Source organism: Sander lucioperca, chromosome 16 (genome assembly GCF_008315115.2).
Source record: "Sander lucioperca isolate FBNREF2018 chromosome 16, SLUC_FBN_1.2, whole genome shotgun sequence".
Classification (NCBI taxonomy): Eukaryota; Metazoa; Chordata; class Actinopteri; order Perciformes; family Percidae; genus Sander; species Sander lucioperca.
Genome location: NC_050188.1, coordinates 30,693,361 through 30,710,601, shown reverse-complemented (window position 1 = coordinate 30,710,601; position 17,241 = coordinate 30,693,361). Strand labels below are relative to the sequence as shown.

The 17,241-nt window shown below is 39.9% G+C and overlaps 1 protein-coding gene across 3 annotated transcripts in view; it reads right to left on the bottom strand.

Moving 5' to 3' along the window:
* Positions 1–606: 606 nt before the first annotated feature.
* Positions 607–17,241, bottom strand: part of styk1a (serine/threonine/tyrosine kinase 1a) — an 18,024-nt gene continuing 1,389 nt past the window's right edge. For 2 of the 3 annotated variants that reach the window (XM_031294765.2, XM_035993399.1), the window contains exons 2-10: positions 12,518–12,573; positions 6,636–6,842; positions 6,264–6,500; positions 4,917–5,098; positions 4,363–4,443; positions 3,046–3,254; positions 2,435–2,475; positions 2,039–2,135; positions 607–1,348 (exon numbers count right to left, since the gene is read on the bottom strand). In XM_031294765.2, the coding sequence (XP_031150625.2) occupies positions 1,153–1,348; positions 2,039–2,135; positions 2,435–2,475; positions 3,046–3,254; positions 4,363–4,443; positions 4,917–5,098; positions 6,264–6,500; positions 6,636–6,842; positions 12,518–12,572 (1,305 nt within the window). In that variant the 5' untranslated portion in view covers position 12,573 and the 3' untranslated portion in view covers positions 607–1,152. The remainder of the gene's footprint in view (positions 1,349–2,038; positions 2,136–2,434; positions 2,476–3,045; positions 3,255–4,362; positions 4,444–4,916; positions 5,099–6,263; positions 6,501–6,635; positions 6,843–12,517; positions 12,574–17,241) is intronic. The other variant, XM_035993400.1, reaches the window with a different exon arrangement.

Here is a 17,241-nt window from a genome sequence, read left to right as displayed (position 1 = left end):
GCCTATGTCAAACTGTTTCCAGCTGACATTTTGTTTAGTTTTTCTGGCTAACTAGTTTGATAATGACAAATAACCCTGCAAAATGGTGTCATTTGAATACATTGGATCATGCTGACTCTGTGTTGTAATGATGCAAAAAGCTGCAGTTAAAGCTTTCACTTTCAGGTCCCAAACACAAAGTCTGCATCCTCATCATTTGATCATCCATATAGAAGACATTATAGTATTATTGTCCCTTCACACTGTAAGGTGCACCCCCTGACCCCTGAGGATATAAATACTTCTGTTACAGTTAGAAATTGCAAAGAACTTGCATTGTTTTCTTTCATTATATTATTTTTTTAGATGAGCAAAGATTATTTACAGTCCATATATTACTCTTCAAACATATAAAGGTTAAAGTGTTCCAACAGTACAAACAAATAGAAAACTAAAATTGTGTTTCATAAACAATATGCATTTTTCTAATATGTTCTAATAAGCTCTTTTTCATGAATTCTTCATTCTTGCAGAAGTCCTTTGGGTAGTCTTGCCAGACCTATGAGCTGCATCTCATGAAACTTATTTGATATCTCCTCGACTTCTCGGTCCTGTTTGGCATAACAACTTGTTGCATGACCGCCACCAACTGTCGGCAAACGATCGTCGGCCATGTTTCTGTACGTCAGTTGTCAACAACGCGACACCAACTGGGATTAGCAAAATCTAGCCCCAGTTTCCCACCCCTGATTCCCACATGAAGTGATGTGAACGATGACGCTTTCACTGGGAAAAATGTTTTCCCGATGCCCATGAATAGCATCGAGGATGGATTTTAGAGGAGCTATGGGCGAGGATACACGAGAGCAGCCTTCCCGGAAGCCGTGCAATTGAAAGAGTTGCTAACTCCGCCCCAACAGCTGACGTATTCATGTGACTCTTCAGGGGAAAGGACGTCTCATCTATTTAATTATTTAAATACATTTAAATTAATTTATTTGCCCGGTTCCTTTCCTGGCATAATTTCGTCAGCATCTTAGAGGAAGGGACGCGAGGAAGGTAGGCAAGTGGGGGTGTCGAGGAGGCAATTTAAGCGACATTCTTATATACAGTCTATGCATGAGATGCACGTACGTAGTAACAGTAGTCCAGACTGATGACGCTCTCAGCAAATTAGAGCACAGCATAGTTGTATGCCTCTTCATATCCCGCCTCCCTCAGGTACTTCTCGATGTCCAGTGGTTCCGGCACTCTGAGAACTGTGCGCCCATTGGCTGAATTCTCTCCAGCCTGAAGTGTTCTAATGAGCTCCGACATTGACAGACGTTGTTCGGGGCGCCAATTGTTGCAGGCTTTGATGATGGAGTACCTACAGAACATGGTAACACTGTAAAACCGAAACCCAGCGAAAAAGATATTTATCTCTCCCTATATAAGAAACTTATAGTTAGCATATTAATACAACATTTTAATGATGTGGGTCGTTCTTTATGAGCGACTCGGGACTCATGGTCGGCCGTTTACATTTTCGTTAGCTTAATGTTAGCTAGCCAACTGTTGTATCGTTAACATTAGCTTAACGTTACCTAACATTAGTTTATCTACTTGAAAATGTGTTTGTCCTTGGCAAAAGTAGCTAAAATATCAACAACAAAACTAAAGCAATTTACGCAGTCGTTCTAGTTAGCCTAGCTAACTAACATAGCTAAGTTATAAAGCTAAGTTTGACATTAACGTTACATAACGTTAGTTAACTGTTAGTAAGGTTAAGGTACTAACATTAGCTGGTGTTAGCTAACTTAGGCTAAGTGAATTTACATGTTAAGTGCTTTCCTATTAAACTCTAACCTTATATAATGTTGTATCCGTTAGGATGAGGAAGAAGGATATTGTGTTTAGAGCAAGAAATAGAACCATGGAATTTGATGCCAGCTTTTGAGACTTGACGGTTTAGTTTATGATACCGTTACTTGTGATTATGGATTCAGATTGGTAGGTAACGTTAACATTACTCAAACATAATATAATATAAAACCATTTTATCATTTGTTTGTCTTACAGTGAGTTGGAGCAGGTGGGCGGTCGTTTGAGATGCTTTCCTCTTTGTAGATACTGCAGAAGTTCATTCGCCACAATCTGGGCAAATGGTGGGTCACCTGTATTACATGGGAGTATCATGTATTAGATTGAAGTCCCTTTACTTAACGAATATGCACTAAATACAGAATCACAGAAGTTTGGGAAATATGAATCTACATTTCTTAAAAATGTGTTGTGTTAGTATCTAGTTTGGCTTTATAATTACCTCACCTCTGTTGTATGAATTCTAGAAAATGTGTTTAAGAATCCATCACAGTGGCTCTTACTGTTGTATTGTTTATTATCTTTCAAAGGAGAGTTCACACTTATTTCTCAACTTCTCTTGAAGGTGTATTTAAAATTTTAAAACACCTACCTAGTGTGACCATTTCATAGAGAAGTAAACCAAAGGACCATCTGTTAAAAGAGAGAGAGAGAGAAGGGCATTATGATATTAAAGGGAAAGGATTTTGGTTCCAGATAAAACTATTAACAGTAGGTGCAAGTTTGCATAGAAACGCATCCTTTGTCTCCTCTGATAGCCAATACATGCCTTTTCAAACACACAGATTGTTAATTAATCTTAATTGTGCACCAGAAATGTGAAATGGCTGGTTAAAACCCAGTTATGCCTTCATTACTCAACCTGGTTGATTGTTTTTCGTAACATCAAAGGATTATAATGTGACTGCTTTTTTCTTTTTGACCACATAGTAGAATCCAGCTGATCTCTTTGTATGTAACCTCTTGATGTTATACTTATATTATACACGGTGGTGAAATGTGCTATTAATTACATAAAACTATAAACATATAAAACATGAACATTTCAAATAGCTTAGTTTTTCAACATCCTGAGATAAACTGGGATAATAATCAAGCTGCGTGACATCGTGCGTGATAACTCGGCTGGGACATTTCAATGACATTGTTTATATTCAGACATCTTTATTGCATTAATTTAATGTTCTTACAGAGGACACTCACACATCACTGCTCTGACTGACGGCTCTTCTGCTTAGCACTTCTGGGGCCTGCCACTTCCTCATCTCCATGTCCTGCCCCGGTGTAACGGCCTGTGTTCTCCTGCGGTAGGCGGGGCCCAATCCCCACAGCTTCGCTGTCAGATCTCCACCAACCAGAACGCTGTGTGCTCCCACGTTGCCATGGATGCAGCGCTGACTGTGTAGGTACTCCTAGAAGAAGTTCAGATAAAAACAGGGTATTAAGAGGGATTCTGGAAATGAGGATTGTTTCAGGACCTGGCTGTGGATATTTGAAAAATTTAGCACTACAAGGATACTTAATGTTTTCTGTTGCCCCTTAATAAACATATTAATTGTTCTTTAAAGGAACACGCCGACTTATTGGGACTTTAGCTTATTCACCATAACCCCCAGAGTTAGATAAGTCCATACATACCCTTCTGCTACTTGGGCGGAGTGATTTGCTCGCAGCACCTGAGAAGCCCCGTGTTGAGGAGCAGAGAGTAGCAGTGCTTCGCCTTTCTGAGAATATAGTTCCCAGTATGTATACGGTTAGAAGATGGCTGGGTCTCATGTGACCTTGTTATTTGTACACGCTGTGACTATACAAATCACAACACGTAAATAGGAAAATGTTGCCGTTATTTTGTCACTTATTGGGAGCAGTAGGCTAGTTGGAGCCGGTTACCTCCAGAATCTGTGCTAACAAGGCTAGCGGTGGGTGCGTCAGACAGAGTTACGACACGCACGGAGATGAGAAGGGTATGTATGGACTTATCTAACTCTGGGGGATACGGTGAATAAGCTAAAGTCCCAATAAGTTGGCGTGTTCCTTTAATCTTTTATGTAAAGCACTTTAAATTGCCTTGTTGCAGGAATGTGCTATATAAATAAAGTTGCCTTGCTTTGCCTTACAAAAAATACGACTTGCAAACAATAACCAGATGTAACTTTGACATTCATAATGATTTAAACTGTAGTCATACTTTTGCAGATTTCCTATTTTTCATTTAACCTGACCGCGCAACAACATAACCTTAACCCGAGAGTGATGGTACTGATGAGAATGTTTTTGCCCTATAATTGAGACATCAGGGGAAAACCGAGAGCTGGACAGAAATAAACAGAGACTTTTGTTTTCCACCATATCATAACAGATGTGGAGGATATAGACAGATTGTGAGATAAACAGTAAGACAGAATGAGGTCTCTCACAACCAATTCCCACAAATACAGTATTTTGGTCCCTGAAGCAGTGAGAGAGAGAGAGAGAGAGAGAGAGAGAGACTGACAGACAAATAGCAGCAGTTCAACCAACCAGAGCAGAGGCCACTTGTCCTGCCATGGTGAAGATCCTCTTCTCTGTCATTTCACATGAAGACTCTAAACCCAAGTTATCCTTCAGTGAGAGAGAAGGAGAAGGAAGAAAGGGAAAACATTTCACATGAGTTATTGTCAGTCTCCTTATGGTTGGATACTAGAATTTTGAGTCAGACTACCACACTTGTTTTTATATGTAATGTGATATACCTCTCTATCTGTTCATCATCAGCATAATGTCAAGTAACTATGGATACTGCTGGTGTCTCTCCCTTTCAGTAGTAGTATGACATATTGCGTAGCATAAATAGCACACCATACAGATGTTTTTCTGCACTACATGACCCTAACCATGGCTGGACTGAATGTTCCTTAATAATTGTATAATGGCCTCTCTTTGTTCTTCTGCCCATTAGATTAAAATCATTCATCACCAGTGTCCGTCTTCAAAATAAGCTTATTCTTTTGCAGATGACAATTTAAAGGTCTTGAATATTGCCATTTGACTCTGAATAATCTGTCTTTGTTTTGTAAATTAATATATCACTCTACCTGTCGACATCTCCACAGGTACCCCAGCAGATCCCTGTGCTGCAGCTCCTCGACGACCATCATGAGGGGCGGCTGCACTGAAACCACCCCCAGCAGCTCAGGTAGGGAGGAGTGCCGCCCCAGTCCTGACACGAAGGAAGCAAAACCCAAAAAGTGCTGCTTCTCACTGCTGTTTGCGGTCTCTGAGGAAGAGGTTAGATATATAAGATAAGAGAGACTTTATTGTTGTCCATTTAAATGCAGTGCAGAACAGTTGAACATGTTAACAGGATATTGTTTCACTTTTATTAAACCAGAGAAATTCACCGAGAAGCAGTGCTCTCCTTTTCAAGAACACCCATCTTCACAGTTGCGTTACTGCATATTACGTTTTATTTAAAAGAATATTAACCTTACGTTTGACCTACACATATACAGTATATATATATATATATATATATAATATATAATATAATATACACACACACACACACACACACACACAACCGGTCAAAAGTTTGGGGCCACATAGAAATTTCCATTCCACTCCATTACAGACAGAATACCAGCTGAGATCAGCTGCATTGTTTTTTTTAACCAGGGTTTTCAGATTACATTATGTGCTTACATAATTGCAGAAGGGTTCTCCGATGTTTTCTCAGTTAGCCTTTTAAAAAGATATCAGATTAGTAAACAGAATGTGCCTTTGGAACATTGGATGAATGGTTGCTGATAATTGGCAATGTAGATATTGTATTAAAGATCAGCCACTTCTTTCTACAACAGTCGAGAACCCTTTTGCAATGATGTAAGCACATAATGTAATCTGAAAACTGCTGCCCTGATTAAAAAAACAATGCAACTGATCTCAGCTGGTATTCTGTCTGTAATGAAACTTTTGACCAGTTGTGTGTGTGTGTGTGTGTGTGTGTGTGTGTGTGTGTGTGTGTGTGTGTGTGTGTGTGTGTGTGTGTGTGTGTGTGTGTACAGGGGTCGACATTAAGGCTTGTCCGGGACAAGTGTTTTTTGCAGGGCAAGTGAAAGACAAATTGACTTGCCCCACTGGACAAGTTAAAACTCAAACAAAATAAAATACCATGTTACTTCACGTTATGTGCCACTCATGACATCTATGTTACCGATTTTATTTTACCGATTTGAAACGAATACATTAACTAACGTTAGACCCAGCGGCAGCGGGTCAGTGGACCGCTAACGTTAGACCCAGCCCGCTGTTCAGCTCATTCTCTGTAAGCGATATATATATATATATATATATATATATATATATATATATATATATATAAATATAAATATAAATATAAATATAAATAATGTATGTGTTTGGCTTTGTACAGCTCACTTTACCTTTCAGAACCCTCAGGATGACATCTCTGTTGTCCATGCTGGCTCTGTATAGGCTGACTGTGTCATTAGGCCTGATGGAGAAGGACACTGGCAGGGCAGTGACCTGGTTGAAGGCTCCATGATGCCTCTCTGTGGACATCTGAGGTACTGCAGCCAGAGTTGGCCTGACAATCTGCTGCACTTGTTTAACTGACATTGGCAACTCTTCATGTTCCAGTGGGTTTATCCCTGGGGGGGCTTTTGAGAGAGAGAGAGAGAGACATAGCAGAGAAGAATAATACATCTGTGTGTGTAGTTCTTTGGTTACTTGAGTTGAAATGAAAACTATAACAAAAATAAGATGGACACCGAGACTTATGCATGCTTGCTCACCATCAACGCCCTGTAGGTGATGTCTGTGGCTGTGCCTTTGATTGGGTCTGTTCGATGAGCTGTGGTGGGGTTTAGGGGCTGTGATCTGTGTCCACTTCTGTTTGGGTCCATAGTACTTCAGTAAGCACAGGGCCAGTAAGGTGATCAGGGTTCCCAGGAGGAGCAGCGTAGGGACGATGATCACCGCCTGCATATGCACCAATACAACTGAGAGAGAAAGAGACATTCATGTGTAAATGTCAGGTACAAGTAGGGGTGGGTATTGTTAAGTATTTTATCAATACTACTACTACTCCAATTGATACTCCTTATCGGTTCGGTTCTTTGTCGATACTCTACACTATTGTTTCTTTTTCATGCTTTCCCGAGTCAGTGTGACTTTGTGTGTGTGAGCACAAACTCACCCCCTTGCACAAAGACAGTCACTGAGACGGAGAGAGAGAGAGAGGGGGGGGGGGGGGTTGTGACGCTGTCTTTTATTGCTCAATAACCTTATTTTCTGCTATGGAAATTAGGGCTGCAACAACGAATCGATAAAATTTGATTATTAAAAAAAGTTGGCAATGAATTTCATTATCAATTTGTTGTGTCGCGCGACACGCCACTCAGTCGCGGAGATAAAAGCAATTGAGTTGAGTGCCGAGCGGCGCGGAGCGAAAGAAAAAAAAATAAACAGTGCGGGGGTAGAGGAAATACGGAGAGAGACCCTTAACGTTGTTCTGAAACACATGGCGGAGGCAGAGAAATCAGTATGACCTAAGTCATCCAAGGTGTGGGAGCATTCACACTAAATAAATCAAAAACATGTTAATTGCAAGATAAGCAAAAGCGACACGGCATGGCACGGGCGCACCACGGTGATGATTCAGCACCTAAAACGTAAACATGTTGGAGTCCTTGATGAGGAGGAAGGGAGTTCAACAGCAGGGTAAAGTTACTCATTACTCGTTACTCGTTATACAGCTGACTAGCATGACAAGCTAGCGTTAGCTCGTTAATAACAGTAGTAAAGCAGGACTAAAGACACGTTTTTATTCACTCGCCTTTTTTGGCCCATTAATTTTTCAATCTATTGTCATGTATATATTCTGTGCTTTGTCCCATATCAGTTATTGTTGACGTATATATTTGTGTGTGTTGTACTTTTTAATTTCATTTTAAAGTTCTTTTATAGCACTTAGTCATCTTAAGCTGTGTTTAAATGTGGTGTACAAATGAACTTAACTTGCACTTACTACAATGATGGTAATAATTTAATGAATAAGCTGTGTGTGTGGTCTGTATCTGCTCTTTGGGTTACTAACCTTTACACAGCTATTAACTAAAACAACATACATGTAAGTATGTATTGAGTTGATGTAAATTAATGTTTTTTTGTTTTTTGTTTTTTTTATCCGATTCATCAATTAATCTAAAAAATAATCGACAGATTAATCGATTATTAAAATAATCGTTAGTTGCAGCCCTAATGGAAATCTCACTCACTAATTTCCCAACTGATAACTCACACTGTGCGAAAACTTTGTGCCGGTTTGGTTTTAGTGTTCTGCTTCGGGTACTTTGACTGTTAAAAGGTTGCTTCTCTCAAGTGTTGACAGGCTGTTCTATCTTAACATTACCTCATCCTCCATTTATACCAGTGTTGATATGTTGATATATAGCTAGATGACACTGGAATATAACACCGCACGACAGTATTTGAGTGCAACAACTATCAATCCCTCACTCTGTATTTTTTTAAATATCTGTATTGCAATGGTACAAGCCAGTCAATTGTATAATCACTCAGACATGTCGGCAATTAAATAATCAGTTCCCAGTCAAAAACTGGAAAAGCTCAGGAATTCACACTGTTCAGTTATAGATTCATCGTATATTTGGACTAGGGGTGGCACGGTTCGGTTCGTATCACTGTTTTAGGGTCACGGTCTTGTTATTTTTTCTTTTAATCTTTAACACTCCAGAAATATACTTCAGCATATGATATATAGCTAAAATTAGCATATTGAATGCATGTTGCACAATGCTTGCACACAGTGGCAGTTCTATCTAGTGTTTTATTTCCGCTGTCATCATAGGTAACATGAAATCCAAAATGTTCCCACACACCAGACTAATACGACGCTGGCGCATACTCCTGCTCCGGGCAGCCTTCCTTTTCTCTCCCACTTGACATTTCTACACGTGACGTGACCTGCAGCACTCCACGCTCCACTTGAGGAGCGGTCGGCTCGGCTCGCCGCCTCTCAAAATCTGACAAAAATCTTTTAAACTGACCTTTGTCGATCAACTGACAGATTCAGCAACTGTATGGCCTATTTCTCGCTTAAAATGTTTCCAGAAACACGTTTCGGTGAACTATTTTTGTAAAATACGAGATTGTATTCAGAAGAAGACGCCATTAGAGTCTGTTTTGAAATTCGGGAGCAGCAAGACCCACGCGTCCAATCAGCTGCCATGTGTTGCGTTCGTCACGCTCATCCCGCTCGTCATTTCTGGTAAGTGTTTCAACATAGCTGTCGAAAGTGGGCACTACGGCAGTAAGTGGTTATTGCACATTAACAGTGTACTGACGAATCGTGTGACGCATAAACACTCCGAACCGAGACAAGCGAAGACTGTACTTTTTGTCACTATGATATGACAAGTTGTGACATTTATCACAACTATTTGTCATTGTCATGTTAAACAACTTTTATCCTGCTGCATTGTTACTGCATTGGCAACATAACACAATTAATTAGGCAGTAAGACTGGCACTAGACTGAGTCATTCAGACTCCGAGAATAAAAGATTCAGACAGGGCTGATTGATTTCATACATTGTTGAGCCATCTGGTTTTTTTGATACCTTTGCCTGGCAGGAAATAGAAATTTCTTTTCCTGGTTACACAATGTCTTACCCAATATTACATTGTTTAATACCATAGCTTGGTTTAGACCAGTGGTTCTCAAACTTTTTCGGTCATTCCCCACTTTGGACAAGGGGGAATTTTCAAGCCCCACCTGCCCCCATCGCCCCAACACAATGCTAATGAAATACGCAACAAGCTTAAAATGTTCCAATTTATTTAAGTAACAAGTAGTATCAGTAGCCTATAGTAACATGTTGTATCTAAATACAAACTAACTATCTAGGCTACATCAAATAACAGCAAGTTCAAAAATAAAGAAAAAAGTGCAGCTGTGTCAAAATTTGTATCAAGTTCAAAAATAGAAAAGAAATAAATGTGCCACTTTGCAATCCGTTAAAAAAAGAAAAGAAGAGAAATCCGAATCTCTGCCCTGAGCTCAAAGACGCGCGACAGCACTTTTCCCCGGGAGAGCCACCTTGCTTCACTGTGAAACAGCACAGATGTGTGATCAGCTCCCATTTCCTCACGAAGTGCGGAGAACAGTCGCACTTTCAGGGGTCGGGTTTTGATAAAATTTCCCACGCTCACAACTTCTGTCAAAACCTCATTTAGTTCAGGGCTGAGCTGCCTTGACGCGAGCGCTTCCCTGTGAATGACTGGCGCAACCCTCTTTATTAGTGCCTGCAGCCCGTTTCCTGACCCTGCCATGGTCTGTGCGCCATCAGAGCAAAAGCCCACACAGTTTTCCCATTTAAGGCCGTGTTCTTTGAGGTAGGCTAACTGTCCATGATCTTAAACAGCTCATCAGCTGTGGCTCTATTTTTTATGTAGGCCTATTTGCAAAACAGCAAATCCTCGCACAGTGACTCGCCATTCACAAAGCGGACGTACGAGATGAACAAGCTGTCAGTAGCTTCGTCCACTTGTAATGCAAAACGACTGTCTTTTAATTTTTCTATGAGTTGTTCCTCAAGATCACTTGAAATGTTGCATATACGTCTCGCAACTGTGTCGTTGGACAGGGGGGCAGCTTTTAATTTTGCTGCGCTTGTCTCGTCAAGCATAACTGACACCATGTCTAGAGCAGCGAGGAGAATGAGCTGCTCTGCAATTGTGTTTGTGTGTTTTTTGCATTGTGCAATTCTGTATGCCACTCTATATGAAGCCATCTGTTCTTTACTGTTTACTGATGCAGCTTTTACCATGCCAGTCTCCTGTTGACGGTATTCTGCCAGATTTCTTTGAAAGAAATCAAGTGGCTTATTGACGTGACCGGGGTGTGTGGTCTTGATAAAGGGGTGGGGGTGGGGAGGGGAATTTCTGTTACACTTGGTGTCGCCCCCGGGGGTGATCGGTCTAATAAGCAGCAACACACATCTCTAAGGACGGTTTGCTCTCACACGCGCTGCATTTATAGTCACACACACACACGCAGTCACTCTCTAGTCTAGTGCGCGGTCTTGCTCCAGATTTCGGGAGATTGGATCTCATTTGCGGGCGTCAAGGAGCCGCTATCAATATGCGGGAGACTCCCGGAACTTCCGGGACAGTTGGGATGTCTGGATAAAAATATAAAAGGCCTAAAAAGGAAAATATCCTCCCGTTTGGCGCGCCCCACCTGTCACGTCTCTATTCCCCACCAGTGGGGCGCGCCCCACACTTTGAGAAGCGCTGGTTTAGACCAACACACCCTTTTAATAACAAATCCATTATCCTACACATTTCCTGTTGTTGAAATCCTGATGTTAATCCAATGTTGTTAGAAAGGATAAACCAGACTGTAAGCCACTGGTCCGTGTCAACATTATGTTCTTGTTGGGACACATTCTTAGGTGTGTCAAGAGCTGGTATTCTCATGAAAGACTATTTGAGCTTGAACTTTCAACACCTCTCCTCCACAAAGACTCAATACAAGTCCAACATTTTAGGCTATTTACACCCAGGGTACATATTTGTTAACCTAAGACATCTAGCATTCCCATTCTATTGATCGGTTGACTCCTAGTCTATTGTCAGACTTATAGCTGAGTTTGTGCTGTGAAAAAACACGCGTGTGGGGTAAAGACAATTTAAGGTGCTCAACAATGACAAAAATAAATCTATAGAACGTAAGAAAAAATTAACCAAAGTCAACCCTAACTCCAGATGGTTAAGTATCATCAATAACACCAATACCATTTTAAAAAGGGTATCTTCCTGTTAAAAACTCAGTGTTGTAACTCAACACAGGACTCCTCATTTGTAAGATCTTAGTTGTAATGTGACATCTGGAGGCTGGATGTTGCAACATCAATGTAGACGGCGGCGGGCAGTTTCTTAGTATACAGAAATAATGATGTACTATATGGTTGTTGAATACCAATACATTGTCAGATTTGAAGAGTTCATGTCTTTGATATCTTGTTCAAAGAAATGGCTTTGAACCAAACTTTTTTGTTTGCAAATTGGTTACCAGGACAAATCAAGTAACTATAGGTGTGATGTCGTGCATGCATGACTTTGGCAGAAGCATTCCCCGTTTGTCTATTGTCTGCTGATGTACTAGGTTTACATAAAAAAATGATGTAGCTGCTGATGTTTTACTTTAATGAAAATACACAGTAGGCAGAGAACTGAATTGGTAATAGTGAAGGAGTAAAGGGTGAAAAGGATAAAGTGCGAGGAAACTGGAGGATAGAGACGGTAGAGAAGGCCACAGAGGCTGAAAATAAGAGACGAAAGTAGCAAAATAGTATAAAGTATAGATGTGAAATATTAGGTAGAGCCAATATTTTCCCACTAATTGTCCCCATAGCCGTTGTCAGTTAGTTCTAACATTATCTATCAAATATTGGAATATAGGCATGTTTTAGGTTTGCAGAGAAAGCACATGACATTTGCAGAAAAGAGGAGGAATGTGAAGAGGATTAGACAAACAGCATTTAAAGGAAAAGGGAGATGAGAGACAAGCTGAGGAAGAAGGATTGGAAGTTAGAAAGTGTAGGTGAGAAAGAGAAAGAGAGATGAAGAGTGGCAGTTGTGTTCTTACTGCAGAGGTGGTCATCCGGTGCACACAGATTATCGGCCGTGGAGTTGGATGACATGCTGGAGAGGAACACAGATAGGTCAACATAATATCAGTTGGAGGAAGAGATCAGCATTACCTCTGCTTAGCAGCAACCCTAAATCCTCTAAGCTTAGACTGAGTGATGCAGCATCTGCCTCTAATAACTCTAAATACAGTAGTAGCTGGATGAAGTAGCTGGTTCGGATTTTAACTGGGCTTTAGGAGCTATCAGTGAAGTTCAGTAAACCGCAGGGCACACGCCCAGAAGGATATCAACATTTTAGACTGCAAATATTAACTGTGACCTTTTTTTTATCTGAACTCACACAGCAAATGTAAAAAAGGAGTGCTCAGTGACTTGTTTTCTATGTGTATAGTCAACCAGCTCTCAGTTACATAGATAATAGAGGAGCAGAGATCAGCATTACCATCGCTCAGCAGTGACCCAAAATCCACAAAAGCCTGGAAAGGATAGCCTGGCCTTCAGCAGCGCATTAAACTTCTCAAATCACACACATGCATACACCAGATATTTTATCTTAACATTTCCTTAGAACTGTTAATGTCTCACAGTAGTGTTATATTTACCATACAGTATATTGCCATTTTGAATGAACACCTCTGTATAGGGAGTAGCTGATCAGTTGGTTGTTAGATTTGAGGACAACTTTTTGTCTTTCAAAAATGGTTGTAGTTGTGAGCTTCAGAGACAGTCTAGGATCATCGCTTCATTGTTTTTCCTAATTAAAACAAACTTGGCAATAAGGCATTTCTCAAGACAGCTAACTGGTAACTAGAGACACATTCGGGTGAAAGTCAGCAGCTAAAAGGGATAAAAATTGTCCTGGATTCTCTCTGCTTTTTCTTGTTGATAATGTGAATGACCAGTGCGAGCCAATCATCCTGCTACATCCTGTGTGATGTTGCTACTGCATGTACATTTGGTAGTGATTTATGTAACGAAAAGGCTCTTGAAATAGTTCTATTTTTTTATTGTTTTGTGATATGCCAGGTTTTTTAGAAACTTTTCTATGCAGGGAAAACCCCTGACACTGCGCTGTTATGGACATTTCCACATCACTCATCCTTATGTAATCAAATGGAAAGGCTCCAATCAGACAGAGCTACCTAACCCTAACCCTGTTTGCAGGTTGCAAAACATGAGGTGCACCACACCTTTTTTGTGTAAACCTACAATTTAAAAAAAAAAAAAGAGCAGGGGCGGCCTCTAGCTCACCCAGTAAGAGCGTTCGGCCCGTGTAGGCTGAGTCCTTTGCAGCAGGCGCGGGTTTTGAATCCGACCTGCTGCCCTTTGCTGCGTGTCATCCCCCATCTCTCTCCCTTTTCTGTCTATCCACTGTCACTATATAATAAAGGGAAAAGCCCTAAAAAAATTATCTTAAAATAAATTTAAAAAAGAGCAGCTTGCTGCGTCTTTTTTTTGTCGTCACCACCACAGAAGGCCTGCCTTTCAATTCATTCGAAAAAGCGCTCCATCTGAATGTGGCCTAACTTTACTAACAAATGACTGAGAATGATCAGAGAAAGACTGTAACTGTAAATCAAACTCTCTCTCTCTCTCTCTCTCTCTCTCTCTCTCTCTCTCTCTCTCTCTATAATATATATATATATATATAATATGAAGTTACAGGGGAAGTGAGCGTGTACTAAATGGGAAATTTGGTCCCGTGTACTTGAAAGTGTGACCCAGGTATTTTCAAACAAATCTATTTAACACAATTCGTAGATCTTATATTCAGGAGGTAAATCACGAGGTTAAAAGGAACAGCACATATTTATTTTAGGGACACACACTGCTGCTACCTGGATTCCCTGGAAACCGCTATGTACAAGCAGAAGCACGTATACGGTTGTCCTCCTGTCGATCTAATTTGTTTAACAAATGTAGCCAGGAGCCAGACTGGTAGAATCAAAACACTACTTGCCTGACATTCTGCGGTAAACCGCTGAATTTCAGGCAAGTAGTGTTTTGCTACCTCAGAATAATAAGGTTCTATCTTCAAAAACAGAAAAAGGAACAATGATTATCCAAGAATTTTAACAATTTACTTATACATACTGTTGGACTGTTCAATTTATATAATAAAAAGTGTCTTTTTATTGGTTAATATGTTAAATCTTCATGCATTCATGCACTTACTGTGCAACACTATTTTTCCAGTGCATAATTTTTCCTTTCATCTTTCTTATTCAAGATAACAGTAAGTTAAATGTAAATGAATGATTCTAAAAATGCATGGTCTGATGCATGTCAGGTCCTTCAGTTTATCTTTTAGTCTTTTCAGTAGTCATACAACATTTCATATAGCAATACTCATTCAGATAAAAATGATCAGAAATGTTTTGCTTATGAACAAGGTATTTCAAACCCAAGACTGGTTACTTAAAATGGATTGAGATACATGCTGTTACTTGCAATGAGGAGATAATCACTACCAAATAGGCTATCTTACCAGGCTATTGATAGTGTGCTAATGTTAATTTAGTAGCCTACATGTAATTTAGCCATCATTTTGAGACAAGCCCTAACCAACAATGGGATTTTGTTGAAGTAATTTCTTTCTTTCTCATGCTTTTGGATTCTGCTGAAGTCGAAGACAACTTTTAAAAATAGCTAATGTCAGCTAACGTTAGCTAGCGTTAGCTAGCAGTAACTAGTCTTATGATGCAAATCAAGTTGGATATGACGTTTGGCAAGGAAATGATGGGATATGACTGAATTTCCACTTGTAGTTGCATTATAGCGTTTGGATTTTGCTGAGGACAACTTTTAGACTTAGGTCATGTTAGGTAATGCTAGCTAATGTTAGCTAACACTAGCTAACGTTAACTAGCGCTAGACAACCTGGCACCATAAAGAAACAGTATTTGATTGGTCCTTCTGTAAATATTCCAAAAGATGATTGTACCACAGATAGAACCTTAGAACTCCAAGTCTGAGTGTAACTTTGTAGATGGAACCTTTTTGTTTTCTGAATAAAACGCCCAAAATTAATTTTATTTTTAAAAAACACCTTAAATAATGTTCACAATTTATACCAGAGTAAGAATATGTAAATAACTCAATTTTGACAAAAATGTCAGCTAGAACCTTATTATTCTAGGGTAGCGAATTTTATAGACCATTTCACAGTTGTAAACATAAACATTCTAAATGTGCCCAAGTTGATTTCCTGTTGTAGTGTATGTGAATGACATCATATGACAGGGAGTTAACAAGGGTCCAGGCTGTTGCGCTCCTCTTATCCATAACGTGTAGTTTGCTGTCCCTGCGAGCCATATAAGTGTAGAGTTGCAAGACAAATTAAAGTCCACCCTCTCAGTTTTCATGTTTTCGTAGTCAGTCTGCAGTATACAGTGACATCCACAGGCTACACAATTTCCAGTAAAGATACTGGTGATGTTAGAATCTCTGTTTCTATTTTGTTGTCACCAGCACGGTGTGATATCTCACTTATGTCTTTACTTACTCTCTCTCTCTCTCTCTCTCTCTCTCTCTCTCTCTCTCTCTCTCTCTCTCTCTCTCTCTCTCTCTGGTTGGCCACACCCCACCCCCCTCCTTGCCACCCTTATCACCTGCACACACCTTGCACTCAGTATTATATTTGCTATTTGCATGTATGTTTGTGTCCCTGTTCATGTGTTTTAATGTGTGCATCAAGTTTACAGACAGCTGGCTGTATTTGTCAACTTGACAGACTTAGGGTTACTAGGTGGAGGTGCAACAGGACGTATTTTTCTGTCACCCATGACACGTTTAACGTTATATCTTATAATGGTCGAGGTGAAATATCAAAACCAAAGAACTTCTATACAAACAATTGAATGTACTGTAATGTGATTCCCACCAATGGCGTTCCATTGAAAAGGTCTATAAGGCCAACAGTTTAGTTTATAATGCCGTCGACAGTCCCCTTTAATTAAGATAAGATAAGATAGACTTTATTAATCCCACACTGGGGAAATTCCTGTGTATATGTGTAATATGTAATATATGCACCGTAAAAGGAGCCGCTTTAACCTCTACAGTTAATTTCCAGCTGTAGCCCCTGGCCAACTGACAATAGGCATCCTAAAATACAATGATTAACAAATTAAGATAAATTACATTTCACCTATAATGACAGCAGGTCTAAGCAAAAGGGATTAAGACATACAAACAAGTGGCACACAAACAAGCAAGCACAAACAAGCAAGCACAGACAAAGGCATTAAAGCAGTACATGCAGTTAAAATAATACAAAGGAGACAAGGGAAAGGAGAATAGTCACAGAGGCCACATTAAAAGCATATACAAGACATAACATGGAGGCAGGCAGCAAAGATCGAGGCAGCAACAATGACTATGTCACACAGTAATGCTACAGGTAGCCTCCTCCCTGATAAAGAAACCAAAACAAGGTCAAGCTAACAGATAATTAACCAGTCTTAAATATATAAATGTTATCAACCTGGGCAAATATCAAAGTGTTTAGAAAATAAACTAAGTTTAACCATAGATGAGAGAGACAGGCAGCCTCCTCATTAAAATCTGTTTGCTTTGTTTGTAAAATTAATTTAGGTCTGATTGGCCATTACACACATTTTGTGCCTGTTGTGTCCGAATAAATGATGATTTTTTGTTATGTTTTTATTTGGCATTGACTTCTTAAAATGTGTAACTTGGTCACTACAGACTGATAAAC